The following is a 17,756-nucleotide window of genomic DNA, read 5'->3' on the forward strand; positions in this document are numbered from 1 at the left end:
TGGAAAATGGGGATTAAAACTGTGAGCCCCCTGTGGGAGAACCTGAACACCTTGTAACCTCCCCAGCGCTTAGAACAGTGCTTTGCACATAGTAAGCACTTAACAAATACCATTATTATTATTATTATTCTAATCCCGGCTCCGCTATTTGTCTGCGGTGTGACCTCGGGCAAGCCACTTCACTTCTCTGTGCCTCAGTTCCCTCATCTGGGAAATGGGGATTAAACCGTGAGCTCCCCGTGGGACAACCTGATCACCTTGTAACCTCCCCAGCACTTAGTGCTTTGCACATAGTAAGCACTTAACAAATACCATTATTATTATTATTATTCTAATCCCAGCTCCGCTGTTTGTCTGCGGTGTGAACTCGGGCAAGCCACTTCACTTCTCTGTGCCTCAGTTACCTCATCTGGAAAATGGGGATTGAGACTGCGAGCCCCACGAGGGACAGGGACTGTGTCCGACCCCATTTCCTTGTATCCACCCCGGTGCTTAGCACACAGTAAGCCCTAAAGAAATTCTACCATTATTATTATTATTCTTACTCTTCCAAATGCTTAGTACAGTGCTCCGCACAGAGTAAGCGCGCAACAAATACTGTCGATCGATTGACTGACGGAGGGGAAGCAGCGTGGCTTAGTTGAGGCTTGAGAGTCAGAAGGACCTGGGTTCTAATCTCGGCTCTGCCACGTGTTTGCTGTGGGACCTTGGGTTAGTTGCTTCACTTCTCTGGGCCTAGTTATCTTATCTGTAAAACGTGGATTAAAAGCGTGAGCTCCGTGTTTCCAACCGGGGCTGATGAGGTGTTTCCGACCCACTAGCTACGGGCATCCTGTCTCGCCAAGCCCCTCCACGCCCTGCGGAAACCTTCTGCCCCATTAATTAATAATAATAATAATGATAATAATAATAATAATAAGAATAATAATAATAATTTTCAGACCTGACTAAGGGCTGCGTACCCTTTAGGGTGATGCCTTTAACCCCACTCCCACCCCAGCTCCCAGCCTGAGATGGAGGGAGAGCGGGGTTTGGATCCCCATTGTACAGAGGAGGAAACTGAGGCCCAGAGAAGTTCAGAGGCTTGTCAGAGGTCCATTCATTCATTCATTAAATCGTATTTATTGAGCGCTTACTGTGTGCAGTTCTACTGAGCCACGCTGCTTCTCGTTGAGGGTTGAGTGGCCAGGCCCCCGGTCTTGGCTGGGCGATTTATTCTATTTATTTTATTTTGTTAATATGTTTTGTTGTCTGTCTCCCCCTTCTAGACTGTGAGCCCGCTGTTGGGTAGGGACCGTCTCTATATGTCGCCAACTTGGACTTCCCAAGCGCTCAGTACAGTGCTCTGCACACAGTAAGTGCTCAATAAATATGATTGATTGATTGCAGAGCACTGTACTAAGCGCTTAGGAAGTCCAAGTTGGCAAAGTATAGAGACAGTCCCTACCCAACAGCGGGCTCACAGTCTAGAAAGGGGAGACAGACAACAAAACAAAACATATTAACAAAATAAAATAAATAGAATAAATCGCCCAGCAAAGGCCGGGGGCCTGGCCCCTCAATCCTCAATGAGAAGCAGCGTGGCTCAGTGGAAAGAGCCCGGGCTTTGGAGTCGGAGGTCGTGGGTTCAAATCCCGGCTCCGGCCAATTGTCAGCTGGGTGACTTTGGGCAAGTCACTTCACTTCTCTGGGCCTCAGTGACCTCATCTGTAAAATGGGGATGAAGACTGTGAGCCCCGCCGTGGGACAACCTGATCACCTTGTAACCTCCCAGCGCTTCGAACGGTGCTTTGCCAACTTGTACTTCCCAAGCCCTTAGTACAGTGCTCTGCACACAGTAAGCGCTCAATAAATACGATTGAATGAATGAATGAAATGCTTTGCACATAGTAAGCGCTTAATAAATGCCATCATTATTATTATTATCCTCTCTGTCACCCTCTGATCTCTTGCCTCTTCACCCCAGGATCCATCCATTTCCCCGCCCCTGGAGAGGCTGGCAGGGGCTCCTGCTTCCAGCAAAATTAATGCTATTATTAATAGTAATAAGAATGGTACTTTCTAAGCACTTACTATGTGCCAAGCACTGTTCGAAGCGCTGGGGTAGCTACAAGTTAATAAGGTTGAACACAGTCCCTGTCCCACATATAATAATAATAATAATAATAATAATGATGGCATTTGTTAAGCGCTTACTATGTGCGATGCACTGTTCTAATCAGCTAATCAGGTTGGACGCAGTCCCTGTCCCATGTGGGGCTCCCAGTCTTCATCCCCATTTTACAGATGAGGTCCAGCAAATAATAATAATAATAATAACTTTTATTATTATTATTTATTATTATTAATAACTTTTAGACTGTGAGCCCACTCTTTTAGACTGTGAGCCCACTGTTGGGTAGGGACTGTCTCTATGTGTTGCCAATTTGTACTTCCCAAGCGCTTAGTACAGTGCTCTGCACATAGTAAGCGCTCAATAAATACGATTGATGATGATGATAATAACGATGGCATTTATTAAGCGCTTGCTATGTGCAAAGCGCTGTTCTATGCACTGGGGGGATGCAAGGTGATCAGGCTGTCCCACATGGGGCTCACAGTCTTCATCCCCATTTTACAGCTGAGGTCACTGAGGCTCAGAGCAGTGAAGCGACCCGCCCAAAGTCACCCAGCCGACAAGTGGCGGAGCCGGGACTCGAACCCACGACCTCTGACTCCCAAGCCTAGGCTCTTTCCATTGAGTCCCGCTGCCCTCCGCGTGGGGCTCGGGCTCTTAATCCCCGTTTTGCAGATGAGGCAACTGAGGCGCAGGGAGGTTAAGTGACTTGCCCGAAGTCATTCATTCATTCAATCGTATTTGTTGAGCACTTACGGTGTGCAGAGCACTGGACTAAGCGGTTGGGAAGTACAAGTCAATCCATCAATCAATCCATCGTATTTATTGAGCGCTTACTGGGTGCAGAGCACTGGACTAAGCGCTTGGGAAGTACAAGTTGGTAACATATAGAGACGGTCCCTACCCAACAGTGGGCTCACAGTCTAGAAGAAGGGTTGAAGTCACCCAGAAGGGTGTAGACACTACCCCTGGCCCACCCCCAGGCCTGGCCAGTAGCCCCGGGCCCACGGCAACTTGACCCGAAGCAGTGAAAGCCCGGGCACCTGGGAGGTTGAGGACTAGATAACCCCCCAGCCCTTATCTCCCTGGAATGTCCATGCCCTTGGCCGTGTCCCGATCCTATCCGGGAATGCCGCCGGCTCCCCACATCCCACCGTGCCAAGAAAAGGACTCCTTCCTCACCATAGGCTTCCTCGCCCTCCACTATTCATTTATTCAATCATGGAGAAGCAGCGGGGCTCGGTGGAAAAAGCACCGGCTTTGGAGTCAGAGGTCACGGGTTCAAATCCCGGCTCCACCACTTGTCAACTGTGTGACTCGGGGCAAGTCGCTTCACTTCTCTGGGCCTCAGTTCCCTCATCTGGAAAATGGGGATGAAGACTGTGAGCCCCACGTGGGACAACCTGATCATCTTGTAAATTCCCCAGCACTTAGAACAGTGCTCTGCGCATAGTAAGTGCTGAATAAATGCCATTATTATTATTATTATTATTATTATTATTATTATTATTTATTGAGCGCTTACTGTGTGCAGAGCACTGTACTAAGCGCTTGGGACGTACAAATTGGCAACATATAGAGATGGTCCCTATCCAACAACAGGCTCACAGTCTATTAATAGAAACATGGGGCGGCTCCTCTTGCCCCTAACCCAAATCCACCCTCCTCTTCTCCGCCCCCCGACAGAGATGGTCCTCCCGAACCAGACTTTGTCGCTCTCCTATCCAGCCTCAGTTCCCCCACTGTGGCTTGGGACCCCCTCCCTCCCTCCGTTGGGCAGACCCCAGCTCGGGTTCTCCCTATCTTCAAGTCTCACTGAAATCCCTCCTCCTCTGTCACACTCCCAGCACCCCAAGATAATAATAATAATAATAATGGCATTTATTAAGCGCTTACTATGTGCACTGTTCTAAGCGCTGGGGGGTTACAAGGTGATCAGGTTGTCCCACGGGGGGCTCACAGTCAACCCCCATTTTACAGATGAGGGAACTGAGGCCCAGAGAAGTTAAGTGACTTCATCATCATCATCAATCGTATTTATTGAGCGCTTACTATGTGCAGAGCACTGTACTAAGCACTTGGGAAGTACAAATTGGCAACATATAGAGACAGTCCCTACCCAAGGTCACACAGCTGACAATTGGCAGAGCCGGGATTTGAACCCACAACCACTGACTCCAAAGCCCGGGCTCTTTCCATTGAGCCACGCCACCCACCCCTGCTTCTATTTATTTCTTCCCGTCTAATAATAGTATGTTGCCAACTTGTACTTATGTTGCCAACTTGGACTTCCCAAGCACTTAGTACAGTGCTCTGCACACAGTAAGCGCTCAATAAATACGATTGATTGATTGATAGTAATAATAATAAAAGTGGTATTTATCAAACGCTTACTGTGTGCAGAGCACTGCACTAAGCGCTCGGGTGAGTACAAAGTAACAGAGTTGTGTTCCCCGCTCACAACAAATTTACAGGCTAGAGGTTATGAAGGCCATATAGAAGCAGCATGGTTTAGTAATAATAATAATGATGGCATTTATTAAGCGCTTACTATGTGCAAAGCACTGTTCTAAGCGCTGGGGAGGTTACAAGGTAATCAGGTTGTCCCACAGGGGGCTCACAGTCTTAATTCCCATTTTAAGATGAGGTAACTGAGGCCCAGAGAAGTGAAGTGACTTGCCCAAAGTCACACAGCTGACAATTGGCGGAGCCGGGATTTGAACCCATGACCTTTGACTCCAAAGCCTGGGCTCTTTGTGAGCCCAGTTTTTTAGACTGTGAGCCCACTGTTGGGTAGGGACTGTCTTTATATGTTGCCAACTTGTACTTCCCAAGCGCTTAGTCCAGTGCTCTGCACACAGTAAGCGCTCAATAAATACGATTGATTGATTGATTGATTCTAATCCTGGCTCTGTCCCTTGTCTGCTGTGTGACCTTGGGTGAGTCACTTCACTTCTCTGGGCCTCAGTTCCCTTATCTGTAAAATGGGAATTAAGACTTAAAGTCCCCACGTGGGACAGGGACTGGGTCCAACCCGATTTACTTGTGGTCCCCCCCTGCGCTCAGTACAGCGCCTGGCATTTAGTAAGCGCTTGATAAATCAGATGGATTGATTTATGAAAATGCGTTCATCTCTTGCAGAGTTATTTATTTAGGCTCACACCGTGGGTCTTTCTTCCCCCATTAGAATGGAAGCTTCTTGTGGTCGGGAACATGTCGCTTCTTTCTTTGGTACTTCACGGGAGCTTAGTACAGTCCCTGGCACCCAGTGGGCACCCAATAGATACTGCTGCAGCTGCTCCTCCTCCTCCTACTTGGAAAGAGACTAGGCTGGAAACATGAACAGTGTAATCATCACCACTGGCATCGTCGTCATCGTCACTGTAGTATTTGTGCAGTACGTCTTTGGTTCCAACACTGTACTAAGCGCTGGGTTAGATACAAGCTAATCAGGTGCGACACGGGTGTCTGACAAGGGGCAGAAACAGCGTGGCTCGGTGGGCTTTGGAGTCAGAGGTCATGGGTTCAAATCCCGTCTCCGGCAACTGTCAGCTGGGTGACTTTGGGCAAGTCACTTCACTTCTCCGGGCCTCAGTGACCTCATCTGGAAAATGGGGGTGAAGACTGTGAGCCCCCCGTGGGACACCTGATCACCTTGTAACCTCTCCAGCGCTTAGAACAGTGCTTTGCACGTAGTAAGCGTTTAATAAATACCATGAAAAAGGGGGCTCACATCTAAGAGGGAGAGAGAACAGGTGTTTTATTCATTTAACAGAGGAGGTGGCTGAGGCCAAGAGAGGTGAAATGACTTGACCAAGGTCTCCTGGCAGGGCAGCGGCTCTCCTGACTCCCCACTAGACCACACTGCAGCCTCCGAGGGCCAGGGACTGTGTGTCTTTTCCAACGTGTATCTTTCCCCAGTGCTTAGAACAGTGCTCTGCACACAGTAAGCGCTCAATAAATACGATTGATTGATTGATTCCTCCGCCTCCTTCTTCTCTTCCTCCTCCTTAACAATTATAATAATAATGATGGTATTTGTTAAGCGCTTACTGTGTGACAAGCCCTGTTCTAAGCGCTGGGGGGGATACGAGGTGATCAGGTTGTCCCACGGGGGGCTCACAGTCTTCATCCCCATTTTCCAGATGAGGTCACTGAGGCTCAGAGAATTGAAGTCACTCAGTGGAATTAGAACCCATGACCACCTTCTTCTCCTCCTCCTTAACAATTATAATAATAATGATGGTATTTGTTAAGCGCTTACTATGTGACAAGCCCTGTTCTAAGCGCTGCGGGGGGTGGGGGGGAATACAAGGTGATCAGGTTGTCCCATGGGGGCTCATAGTCTTAATCCCCATTTTCCAGATGAGGTCACTGAGGCTCAGAGAATTGAAGTCACTCAGTGGAATTAGAACCCATGACCTTCTTCTCCTCCTCCTCCTTAACAATTATAATAATAATGATGGTATTTGTTAAGCGCTTACTATGTGACAAGCCCTGTTCTAAGCACTGGGGGGGGATACGAGGTGATCAGGTTGCCCCACGGGGGGCTCACAGTCTTAATCCCCATTTTCCAGATGAGGTCACTGAGGCTCAGAGAATTGAAGTCACTCAGTGGAATTAGAACCCATGACCTTCTTCTCCTTCTCCTCCTTAACAATCATAATAATAATGATGGTATTAGTTAAGCGCTTACTATGTGACAAGCCCTGTTCTAAGCGCTGGGAGGGAATACAAGGTGATCAGGTTGCCCCTCGGGGGGCTTAGTCTTAATCCCCATTTTCCAGATGAGGTCACTGAGGCTCAGAGAATTGAAATCACTCAGTGGAATTAGAACCCATGACCACCTTCTCCTCTTCCTCCATTTCAGCCCCTGCTCTTCTCTGCTGCCCTATCGCCCTCCTGAAATGTCACCCGGGTCCATTCATTCGTCCATTCAATAGAAGCAGCATGGCTCAGTGGAAAGAGCCCGGGCTTTGGAGCCAGAGGTCGCGGGTTCAAATCCCGGCTCCGCCAATTGTCAGCTGGGTGACTTTGGGCCAGTCACCTAGCTTCTCCGGGCCTCAGTTCCCTTATCTGTAAAATGGGGATGAAGGCTGTGAGCTCCCCGTGGGACAACCTGATCACCTTGGAACCGCCCCAGCGCTTAGAACAGTGCTTTGCATATAGTAAGTGCTTAATAAATGCCATTATTAAGCCATTAGAGAGGAAGCGTGGCTCAGTGGAAAGAGCCCGGGTTTTGGAGTCAGAGGTCGTGGGTTCAAATCCTGGCTCCGCCGCTTGTCAGCTGTGTGACTTTGGGCGAGTCGCTTCACTTCTCTGGGCCTCAGTTCCCTCACCTGTAAAATGGGGATGAAGACTATGAGCCCCACGTGGGACAACCTGATTACCTTGTATCTGCCCCAGCGCTTAGCACAGTGCTTTGCACATAGTAAGCGCTTAACAAATACCAACATGATTATTATTGACTCTGGGCCGCAGTTCCCTCACCTGTAAAATGGGGATGAAGACCGTGAGCCCCCCGTGAGACAACCTGATTACCTTGTAACTGCCCCAGCGCTTAGCACAGTGCTTTGCACATAGTAAGCGCTTAACAAATACCAACATTTTTATTATTGACTCCGGGCCGCAGTTGCCTCACCTGTAAAATGGGGATGAAGATTGTGAGCCCCCCGTGGGACCACCTGATTACCTTGTATCTGCCCCAGCGCTTAGAACAGTGCTTGGCACATAGTAAGCGCTTAACAAATACCAACATTATTATTATTGAGCGCTTACTGGGCTAAATGCTTGGGGGAAGACAGTAGAATCACACGTCTCCCTGCTCCTCGGTGCCCACTCTGCCTTAATGATGGCATTTATTAAGCGCTTACGAGGAGACTGTGAGCCCACTGTTGGGTAGGGACTGTCTCTATATGTTGCCAATTTGTACTTCCCAAGCGCTCTGCACATAGTAAGCGCTCAATAAATACGATTGATGATGATGATGATGATGCAAAGCACTGCGCTAAGCGCTGGCACGGAGATGTCTCCCCGTTGGCCTCCAGCTGTCTCTTTTCCTCAGTCAGTGCCCCCAACCCTCACCCCCCCAGCCCCCGTCGTTCATCCTTCCCGCATCTCCCAAGCCCATTCCCTGACTAGTCTGCAGGAAAAGCAGCGAGGCCTAGTGGGAAGACCAGGATCCGCGAAGCCTGGGTGCCCACCCCGGCTGGGCGGGCGAGAGGCCTCCGAGGCCCAGGGACGTCCCCGCGCCTCAGTTTCCACTTCCGCGAAACGGGGACGGCGGCTCGGCCCGGCGCCCCCGCGACGCCGGCGGGGAGAGAGGCGGCGTCAGGGGAGGAGGAGACGGGGTCTCCCGTCGGGGGCCGCCGCGGATCCGGGGGGCCGCGGGGCGGAGGAGGAGGTGTCCGCCCGGTACAGGCGGGCCCGGCCCCGGCAGCAGCCCCAGCGGGCCAGCAGCAGGAAGCAGTCGCGGCGGAAGGCCTCGGTGAAGATGGCGTAGAGGAAGGGGTTGGCGCAGGAGTTGATGGGGTAGAAGACCACCAGGAGCAGCTTGGAGTGGGACAGGGTGATGAGGGGGGCGTGCAGGGCGGCCGACAGGGCGAAGAAGGAGATGGGCGCCAGGCACAGGAAGTCGGTGAAGATGAGGACGGCCATCTTCTTGGCCACCTGGGCGTCGCCGGCCGAGGCGGGGGACGGTGACGACGACGACGACGACGAGCGGCGCCTCACGGCCGCGAAGATGCGGCCGTAGCAGACGCAGACGACGACGAAGGCGGCCACGTTGAGGCCCAGGAGGACGAGGACGTAGGCCCGGGCGGGCAGGGAGGCCACGTCCATGGGCAGGCAGATGCTGACTTTGGTGTAGCCGCTGACGCCCAAGAGGGGCAGGGCGGCGGCCGCCCCGGCCAGGAGCCAGCCGGCGGCCATGGCGGCGGCCGCGTGGCGCAGGCGCGGCCGCCGCTCCCGCCTCAGGGCGTGGGCGATGGTGTGCCAGCGCTCCAGGGTGAGGGCGGTCAGCGTGTAGACGGACAGCTCGCTGGCGAAGACCGTGAGGAAGCCGGCCGCCCGGCAGCCCGGCCCGCCCTGCCAGGCGATGGCGTGGTCGTGGTAGCGGCCCCGGGTGCGGGCGTCCGCCCCGGCGATGAGCAGCAGGTAGAGGCCCGTGCACAGGTCGGCGAAGGCCAGGTGGCACATGAGGAAGCGCGGCACGGTCAGCTTGGCCCGGCTGCTCAGCAGCACCGACAGGACCACGCCGTTGCCGCCCACGGCCAGGAGGCCCACGGCCCAGAGCAGGACGCGCAGGACGGCGGGGCCCACGATGTCCTCGCACGGGTTGAAGGCGTCCGGCTCGGGGGCGCAGGTCACGGCGCCCGCTCCCCGGCCGCCGCACAGCCCGTAGTCCCACTCGCCCCCCACTTCTGGGTCCGGGTCCCCGGCCTCCCCGCCCGGAGGCCCCGTCCACCCTCTCCCCTCGCCCGCCTCCGGCCTCAGCAGGGACGCGTTGCACAGCGGATGCAGCTCCAAGCTGGAATCGGACAAAAAGCGTCCCATCAGTCGTCGCTATCTACTGGGCGCCTGATGGGGACACTGCCCTGAACTGGCTGTGGGACTGGGGGATGGGGAGGCGGGCGTGGGGGGAAGCAGCGTGGTCTGCTGGATTGAACATGGGCCTTTGGAGTCGGAAGGATCCGGGTTCTAATCCCGGCTCCTCCCCTCGTCTGCCGTGTGACCTCGGGCAAGTCACGTCGTTCATTCAATCGTATTTATTGAGCGCTTACTGTGTGCAGAGCACTGGACTAAGCACTTGGGAAGTACAAGTTGGCAACACATAGAGACGGTCCCTACCCTACAATGGGCTCACAGTCTAGAAGACGTCACCTGTCTTAGAGAAGGAGCAGGGTGTAGTGGCTTGGGCCCAGCCTGAGAGTCAGAATAATAATAATAATAATAGCATTTATTAAGCGCTTACTATGTGCAAAGCACTGTTCTAAGCGCCGGGGAGGTTACAAGGCAATCAGGTTGTCCCACGGGGGGCCTCACGGTCTTCATCCCCATTTTAAGATGTGGGAACTGAGGCGCAGAGAAGTGGAGTGACTTGCCCAAAGTCACACAGCCGACAGTTGACGGAGCCGGGATTTGAACCCGTGACCTCTGACTCCAAAGCCCGGGCTCTTTCCACTGAGCCGCGCTGCTTCTCAGAAGGATCTCATCTGTAAAATGGGGATGAAGACTGTGAGCCCCACGTGGGATAACCTGATCACACTGTAACCTCTCCAGCGCTTAGAACAGGGCTTTGCACGTAGTAAGCGCTTAAGAGATGCTATAAAAAAAGAATCTGGGTTCTAATCCAGGCTCCGCCACTCATCTGGTGCGTGACCTTGGGCGAGTCAGTTGTTCTAGGAATGGGCGCGGAGGCCGGAGCTGGGGTCCCAGGGGTCGGGGACTCACGGGTGGCGGTGCCCTTGGATGAAGGCGCAGCAGTGACTGGGGTAGGTGAGGTCAGCGTCCAGTAAGGCGGTCAGCCGGTCCAGCCCGGGAAGGGTCTTCAGCTGGTAGGCCGACCTGGCCCGGAGTTTCTTCACGGCCTCCAGCCCGCCGCGTGGGAGGGCCCGGACATTCGTGCCGGAAACATCCCTGCGGGGGCGGAGGGAGATAACAATAATAATAATAATAATGCTGATGGTATTTGTTAAGCGCCTACTACGTGCAAAGCACTGTTCTAAGCGCCGGAGGGATACAAGGGGATCCGGTTGTCCCACGTGGGGCTCACAGTCTTAATCCCCATTTTCCAGATGAGGCCCGGAGAAGTGACTCGCCCAAAGTCACCCAGCTGACAATTGGCGGGGTCGGGATTGGAACCCGTGACCTCTGACTCCAAAGCCCGGGATCTTTCCGCTGAGCCGCGCTGCTTCTCATGCTGTGCTCCCCTGAGTTTGTAGTACAGTGCTTTGCTCCCAGTAAGCCCTCAATAAATACAACTGAATAAGTGGGACGGAGGGTAGGGTTATAAAGTGGGGAGGGGGCGACCCAAAAATGGGGAGGTCACGGGGTCCTCCCAGGGACCCAGTGGGGCGGTGGGGTTGGACCAGCCAATATTAGCAGAGCCCCTGAGGACCCCCTTGCCAGCCAGGACGGCTCTCCCACCATCAGAGGGTCTGGGCCCTGCCAATAATAATAATAATAATAATAATAATAATAATAATGGTATTTGTTAAGCACCTACTATGTGCAAAGCACTGTTCTAAGCGCTGGGGAGGACACAAGGTGATCAGGTTGTCCCACGGGGGGCTCACAGTCTTAATCCCCGTTTTCCAGATGATGATGATGGTATTTGTTAAGCGCTTACTATGTGCAAAGCACTGTTCTAAACCCTGAGGGGATACAAGGTGATCAGGTTGTCCCACGGGGGGCTCACAGTCTTAATCCCCATTTTCCAGATGATGATGATGATGGTGGTATTAAGTGCTTACTATGTGCAAAGCACTGTTCTAAGCGCTGGGGAGGATACAAGGTGATCAGGTTGTCCCACGGGGGGCTCACAGTCTTAATCCCCGTTTTCTAGATGATGATGATGGTATTTGTTAAGCGTTTACTATGTGCAAAGCACTGTTCTAAGCGCTGGGGGGATACAAGGTGATCAGGTTGTCCCACGGGGGGCTCACAGTCTTCATCCACATTTTCCAGATGATGATGATGATGGTATTAAGTGCTTACTATGTGCAAAGCACTGTTCTAAGCGCTGGGGAGGATACAAGGTGATCAGGTTGTCCCACGCGGGGCTCACAGTCTTAATCCCCATTTTCCAGATGATGATGATGATGACGGTATTGTGTGCTTACTATGTGCAAAGCACTGTTCTAAGCGCTGTGGGATACAAGGTGATCAAGTTGCCCCACGGGGGGCTCACAGTCTTAATCCCCATTTTCCAGATGATGATGATGATGGTATTTGTTAAGCGCTTACTATGTGCAAAGCACTGTTCTAAGCTCTGGGGAGGATACAAGGTGATCAGGTTGTCCCACGGGGGGCTCACAGTCTTAATCCCCATTTTCCAGATGATGATGATGATGATGATGATTTGTTAAGCGCTTACTATGTGCAAAGTACTGTTCTAAGCGCTGGGGAGGATACAAGGTGATCAGGTTGTCCCACGGGGGGCTCACAGTCTTAATCCCCATTTTCCAGATGATGATGATGATGATGACGATGGTATTAAGTGCTTACTACGTGCAAAGCACTGTTCTAAGCGCTGGGGAGGATACAAGGTGATCAGGTTGTCCCACGGGGGGCTCACAGATTTAATCCCCATTTTCCAGATGAGGGAACTGAGGCCCAAAGTCGCACAGCTGACAATTGGTGGAGCGGGATTGGAACCCGTGACCTCTGACTCCAAAGCCCGGGCTCTTTCCACTGAGCCACGCTGCCCAGACCACCCGGATGCGCCCACCTCCACTCAAGGGTCTTCACTCCCCTGGCCACAAGAAGTGGACGGGGCAGAGGGTTGAGACGGAGGGGTGGCCTTGGGTAAGTCACTGCATTCATTCATTCATTCAATCGTATTTATTGAGCGCTTACTGCGTGCAGAGCACTGTACTAAGCGCTTGGGAAGTACAAGTTGGCAACATATAGGGACGATCCCTACCCAACAACGGGCTCACGGTCTAGAAGGGGGAGACGGACAACAAAACAAAACACGTGGACAGGTGGCAAGTCATCAGAGCAAAGTACTTCTCTGTGCCTCAGTTACCTCATCTGTCAAAGGGGGATTGAGACCGTGAGCCCCACGTGAGGCAGGGACTGTGTCCGACTTGTGTCCACCCTGGTGCTTAGTACAGTGCTTGGCACATAGTAAGCGCTTAACAAATGCCACAATTATTATTAGTTTATTGATTTCTATTAATGTCCGTCTCCTCCTCTAGACTGTAAATAAGCTCATTGTGGGTGGGGAAGGGGTCTTGTCCTCTCCCAAGCGCTTAGTACAGTGCTCTGCATACAGTAAGTGCTCAATAAATACTGATTGACTGACCGACTATTGGGGTGAAGGGCACGGTCCCTGGCTCTGACCGGGGCAAGTGGCTGTTGAGGCCTCAGTTTCCTCATCTGTAGAATGGGGATTGAGACTGAGCCCCACTTGGGACGGGGACTGTGTTCAACCCGATTTCTTTGTATCTATCCCAGCGCTTAGTCCAGTGCCTGGCATGTGGTAAGCACTTAACAAATGCCATAATAATAATAATAATTATTATTATTATTAGTAGTAATAATAATAATAATAATAATTATTATTATTATTATCTTTTAGACTGTGAGCCCACTGCTGGGTAGGGACTGTCTCTATATGTTGCCAACTTGTACTTCCCAAGCGCTTAGTACAGTGCTCTGCATACAGTAAGCGCTCAATAAATACGATTGATTTTGATTTTGATTTATTATTATTATTACTATTATTATTATTATTATTATTATCCAGCAGTGCCGGGCCAGGAGGGAATCACTGCCAGCAGGACTGAAATCATACCTTGTATGGGTTCAAATCCCGACTCTGCCAATTGTCAGCTGTGTGACTTTGAGCAAATCACTTAACTTCTCTGTGCCTCAGTTCCCTCATCTGTAAAATGGGGATTGAAACTGTGGGCCCCCCGTGGGACAAACTGATCACCTTGTAACCTCCCCAGCGCTTAGAACAGTGCTTTGCACATAGTAAGCGCTTAACAGATGCCATCATTATTATTATTATTACTTGTATATATGTACATATTTACTATTCTATTTATTTTGTTAATGATGCGCATCTAGCTTTATTTCTATTTGTTCTGACGACTTGACACCTGTCCACATGCTTTGTTTTGTTGTCTGTCTCCCCCTTCTAGACTGTGAGCCCGTTGTTGGGTGGGGACCGTCTCTATATGCTGCCAACTTCCCAAGCGCTTAGTACAGTGCTCTGCACATAGTAAGCGCTCAATAAATATGATTGAATGAGTGAGGACGGCGGAGGGGGATGGGATTGGGGGAGCACTTACAGGACAACGGGGCCAATGGCCCCCCTGAAGACCTCGTCTGGCAGTTCTTCCAGGAATTGGTTGTCGCTGAGATTCCTTGGGGGGCACAGAGAGGGGGAGAAGGATTCGGGGGACAGCACAGCATGAGAACGCAGTTATAAAGATAATAAGAATAGTGGTACTTAATAATAAATGATGGCATTTATTAAGCACTTGCTATGCGCAAAGCACTATTCTAAGCCCTGGGGGGATACAAGGTGATCAGGTTGTCCCACGGGGGGCTCACAGTCTTCATCCCCCTTTTACAGATGAGGTCACTGAGGCCTAGAGAAGTGAAGTGACTTGTCCAAAATCACACAGCTGACAGTTGGCGGAGTTGGAATTTGAACCCATGACCACTGAATCCAAAGCCCGGGCTCTTTCCACTGAGCCACGCTGCTTCTCTAGTTGTTAAACACTTACTATGTGCCAGGCAGTGTACTAAACGCTGGGGTAGATACCAGTTGATCAGGTCGGACGCAGTCCCTGTCCCCCACGTGGCTCACACTCTTAGCTCCATTTCGCAGATGAGGGAACTGAGGCCCGGAGGAGTGAAGTGATTTGTCCAGGGTCGCCAATAGCCGAGATTAGAACCCAGACCCCCCAGGCCACACTGCTTCTCCAGCAGTTATTCATTCATTCATTCAATCGTATTTATTGAGCGTTTACTGAGTGCAGAGCGCTTGGGAAGTACAAGTTGGCAACATATGGAGATGATCCTTACCCAACAATGGGCTCACAGTCTAGAAGGGGGAGACGGACGACAAAACAAAACATGTGGACAGGTGACAATTCGTCAGAATAAATAGAATTAAGGGTCTCCTCCCTCCTCCCCGATGAAGGGAAGGCCAGAAGCCAGCAGGGCCCGGGAGGCCGAGGGTCCTGGTGGAAAGAGTCCAGAGCTGAGATGAGGGAACTTGGTTTTAGTCTCAGCTTGACCCCCCAGGGCTTAGCACAGTGCTTTCATTCATTCAATCGTATTTATTGAGCGCTTACTGTGTGCAGAGCACTGTACTAAGCACTTAGGAAGTAACAAGTTGGCAACATATAGAGACGGTCCCTACCCGACAGCGGGCTCACAGTCTAGAAGACAGTGCTTGGTACCCAGGAATCCTTTCCCAGGTGCCACAGTTTTTACTGTTATTATTAGTTCTGCCACTGAATACTATGTGACTTCGGGTGAGTCGTTGAACCTTTCTGGGCCTCAGTTTCCTCTTCTGTAAAATGGGGATCATTCTCCCGCCCTCCCTCCCCTTCAGACCAGACCCAGAGCCCCACATAGGGTGGGACTGTGTTCGATCTGATGACCCAATGCCCAAGGGCTTAGCGCTTAGCAGGTGCTGGCAGGATGCTGATGGGGAGGGAGGAGGAATGGGAAGAAGGGAGAGGAAGAGGAGAGGAGGAGGAAGAGGAGAAAGAGCAGGAAGAAGGGGGAGGGGGAGGAGGGAAGGGGGAGGAGGAAGGAGAGGAGGGGAGGAGGAGAAGGAGGGAGGGGAGGAGGAGTAGAAGTGGAGGAAGAGGAGGAGGAGGAAGAAGGGGAAGGTGGGAGAGGAAGGGGAGGGGCTAGAGGAGGAGGAGGGAGGAGAGAGAGGAGGAGGAAGAAGAGGAGGAGGAGGAAGAGAGGTGGAGGAGGAGGAAGAAGGGAGGAAAAGGATGAGGGGGAGAAAGGTGGAAGATGGGAGAAGAGGAGGAGGGTGAGGAGGACAAAGAGATGTGGAAGAAGGGGGAAGAGGAGGAGGAGGAGGAAGAAGGAAGGAAAAGGAAGAAGGGGAGAAAGAGGTGGGAGAAGAGGAGGAGGGTGAGGAGGAGGAAGAGAGGTGGAAGGAGGAGGAGGAGGAGGAGGAGGAAGAAGGGAGAAAAGTAAGAAGGGGAGAAAGAGGTGGAAGAAAGGAGAAGAGGAGGGTGAGGAGGAGGAAGAGATGTGGAAGAAGGGGGAGGAGGAGGAGGAGGAGGAAAGGAGGAGGAGGAGAAAGAAGGGAGGAAAAGGAAGAAGGGGAGAAAGAGGTGGAAGATGGGAGAAGAGGAGGAGGGTGAGGAGGAGAAAGAGATGTGGAAGAAGGGGGATGAGGAGGAGGAGGAGGATGAGAGGAGGAGGAGGAAGAAGGGAGGAAAAGGATGAGGAGGAGAAAGAGGTGGAAGAAGGGAGTAGCGGAGGAGCGTGAGGAGGAGGAAGAGATGTGGAAGAAGGGGGAAGAGGAGGAGGAGGATGAGAGGAGGAGGAAGAAGGGAGGAAAAGGATGAGGGGGAGAAAGAGGTGGAAGAAGGGAGAAGAGGAGGGTGAGGAGGAGGAAGAGATGTGGAAGAAGGGGGAGGAGGAGGAGGAGGAGGAGGAAGAGGGGAGGAGAAGGATGAGGAGGAGGATGAGAAGAGGAGGAGGAGAAGAGGTGGAAGAAGGGGGAAGAGGAGGAGAAGGATGAGAAGAGGAGGAGGAGGTGGAAGAAGCGGGAGGAGGATGAAGAGGGGAGGAGGAGGAGGAGGAGGAGGAAGAGGAGGAGGGATAGTCACAGTTCATCCAGTTGGGTTCCGTTGAAAGCGTAGTTCTGGATTTCTCGGATTCCATTTCTCCTCAGCCACCTGCAGGAGGAGGAAAAGGTTTTAGAGCTGCCCCGGGGAGCCCCTTCTCTGAGTTGGAAGGCGGCTAGCTAAAGGGGCACGGAAGAGTAGCGTGGCCTGGTGCCAAACGTGTGCAGGTGGGGTCAGGAGAGCTGGGTTCGAGTTCCAGCCCGGTCACCGGCTTGCTGAATGTCCTGGGGCCGGCCACTTCACCTCCCTGGGCCTCGGTTTCCTCACCTGTAAAACGGGGAGGAGGATCCCCGCTCTCCCTCTCTCTTCGATTGTGAGCCCCGGGTGGGACAGGGCCTGGGTCTGACCTGGCTCTCCAGCGTGTAGCACAGTGGTGGAACACCTAGGAGCGCTCAGTAAGTACCTCAATCATTAATAAAAACAACGAAAAGGCCCAGGGGGAGTAGAGGCGCGGTCTCCAACAGGCAGAAGAGAACAGGCGATGAGGACGGGCAGTGGAGCAGGCCTGAATAGGGGTGGCGGCCATTCAGCTCCATGGCTACCCACCCCAGGGGCCTATTTGGTGGCCAAATCTACAGGCTTCTGGCCCTGGTTGCTATGGTCTTCCCAGCACTGAGACATGGCGTAGTCAGAGGGTCTCGCTGATCCTCCCTTCCCCATCTGCCTCACCTCAGGGCGGTCAATTCCCTCCCCCCATCCTGTTTGAATAATAATAATTAATAATAATAATGACAATAGTATTTGTTAAGTGCTTGCTATGTGCCAAGCACTGTCCTAAGCGCTGGGGTGGGGGGGGATACAAAGTAATCAAGTTTGTCCCACGTGGGGCTCACAGTCTTAATCCCCATTTTCCAGATGAGGGAACTGAGGCCCAGAGAGGTTAAGTGACTTGCCCAAAGTCACACAGCTGACAAGTGGCGGAGCCGGGATTAGAACCCATGACCTCTGACTCCTGAGCCCGGGCTCGCTCCACTGAGCCACGCTGCTTCTCTGTTAGCCACATGTACCCTCCAGCAGATAGAGAAGCATCCTCATCATCATCATCAATCATATTTATTGAGCGCTTACTGTGTGCA

General features: G+C 52.2%; 1 protein-coding gene across 1 annotated transcript in view; it reads right to left on the reverse strand.

Moving 5' to 3' along the window:
• Nucleotides 1-8,446: 8,446 nt before the first annotated feature.
• Nucleotides 8,447-17,756, reverse strand: part of LOC119932295 (follicle-stimulating hormone receptor-like) — a 37,673-nt gene continuing 28,363 nt past the window's right edge. The window contains exons 7-10 of the mRNA XM_038751401.1: nucleotides 16,663-16,731; nucleotides 14,140-14,214; nucleotides 10,568-10,753; nucleotides 8,447-9,644 (exon numbers count right to left, since the gene is read on the reverse strand). Coding sequence (XP_038607329.1) covers nucleotides 8,447-9,644; nucleotides 10,568-10,753; nucleotides 14,140-14,214; nucleotides 16,663-16,731 — 1,528 coding nt within the window. The remainder of the gene's footprint in view (nucleotides 9,645-10,567; nucleotides 10,754-14,139; nucleotides 14,215-16,662; nucleotides 16,732-17,756) is intronic.

The sequence above is a fragment of the Tachyglossus aculeatus genome, chromosome 9 (assembly GCF_015852505.1).
Source record: "Tachyglossus aculeatus isolate mTacAcu1 chromosome 9, mTacAcu1.pri, whole genome shotgun sequence".
NCBI classification, from domain to species: Eukaryota; Metazoa; Chordata; class Mammalia; order Monotremata; family Tachyglossidae; genus Tachyglossus; species Tachyglossus aculeatus.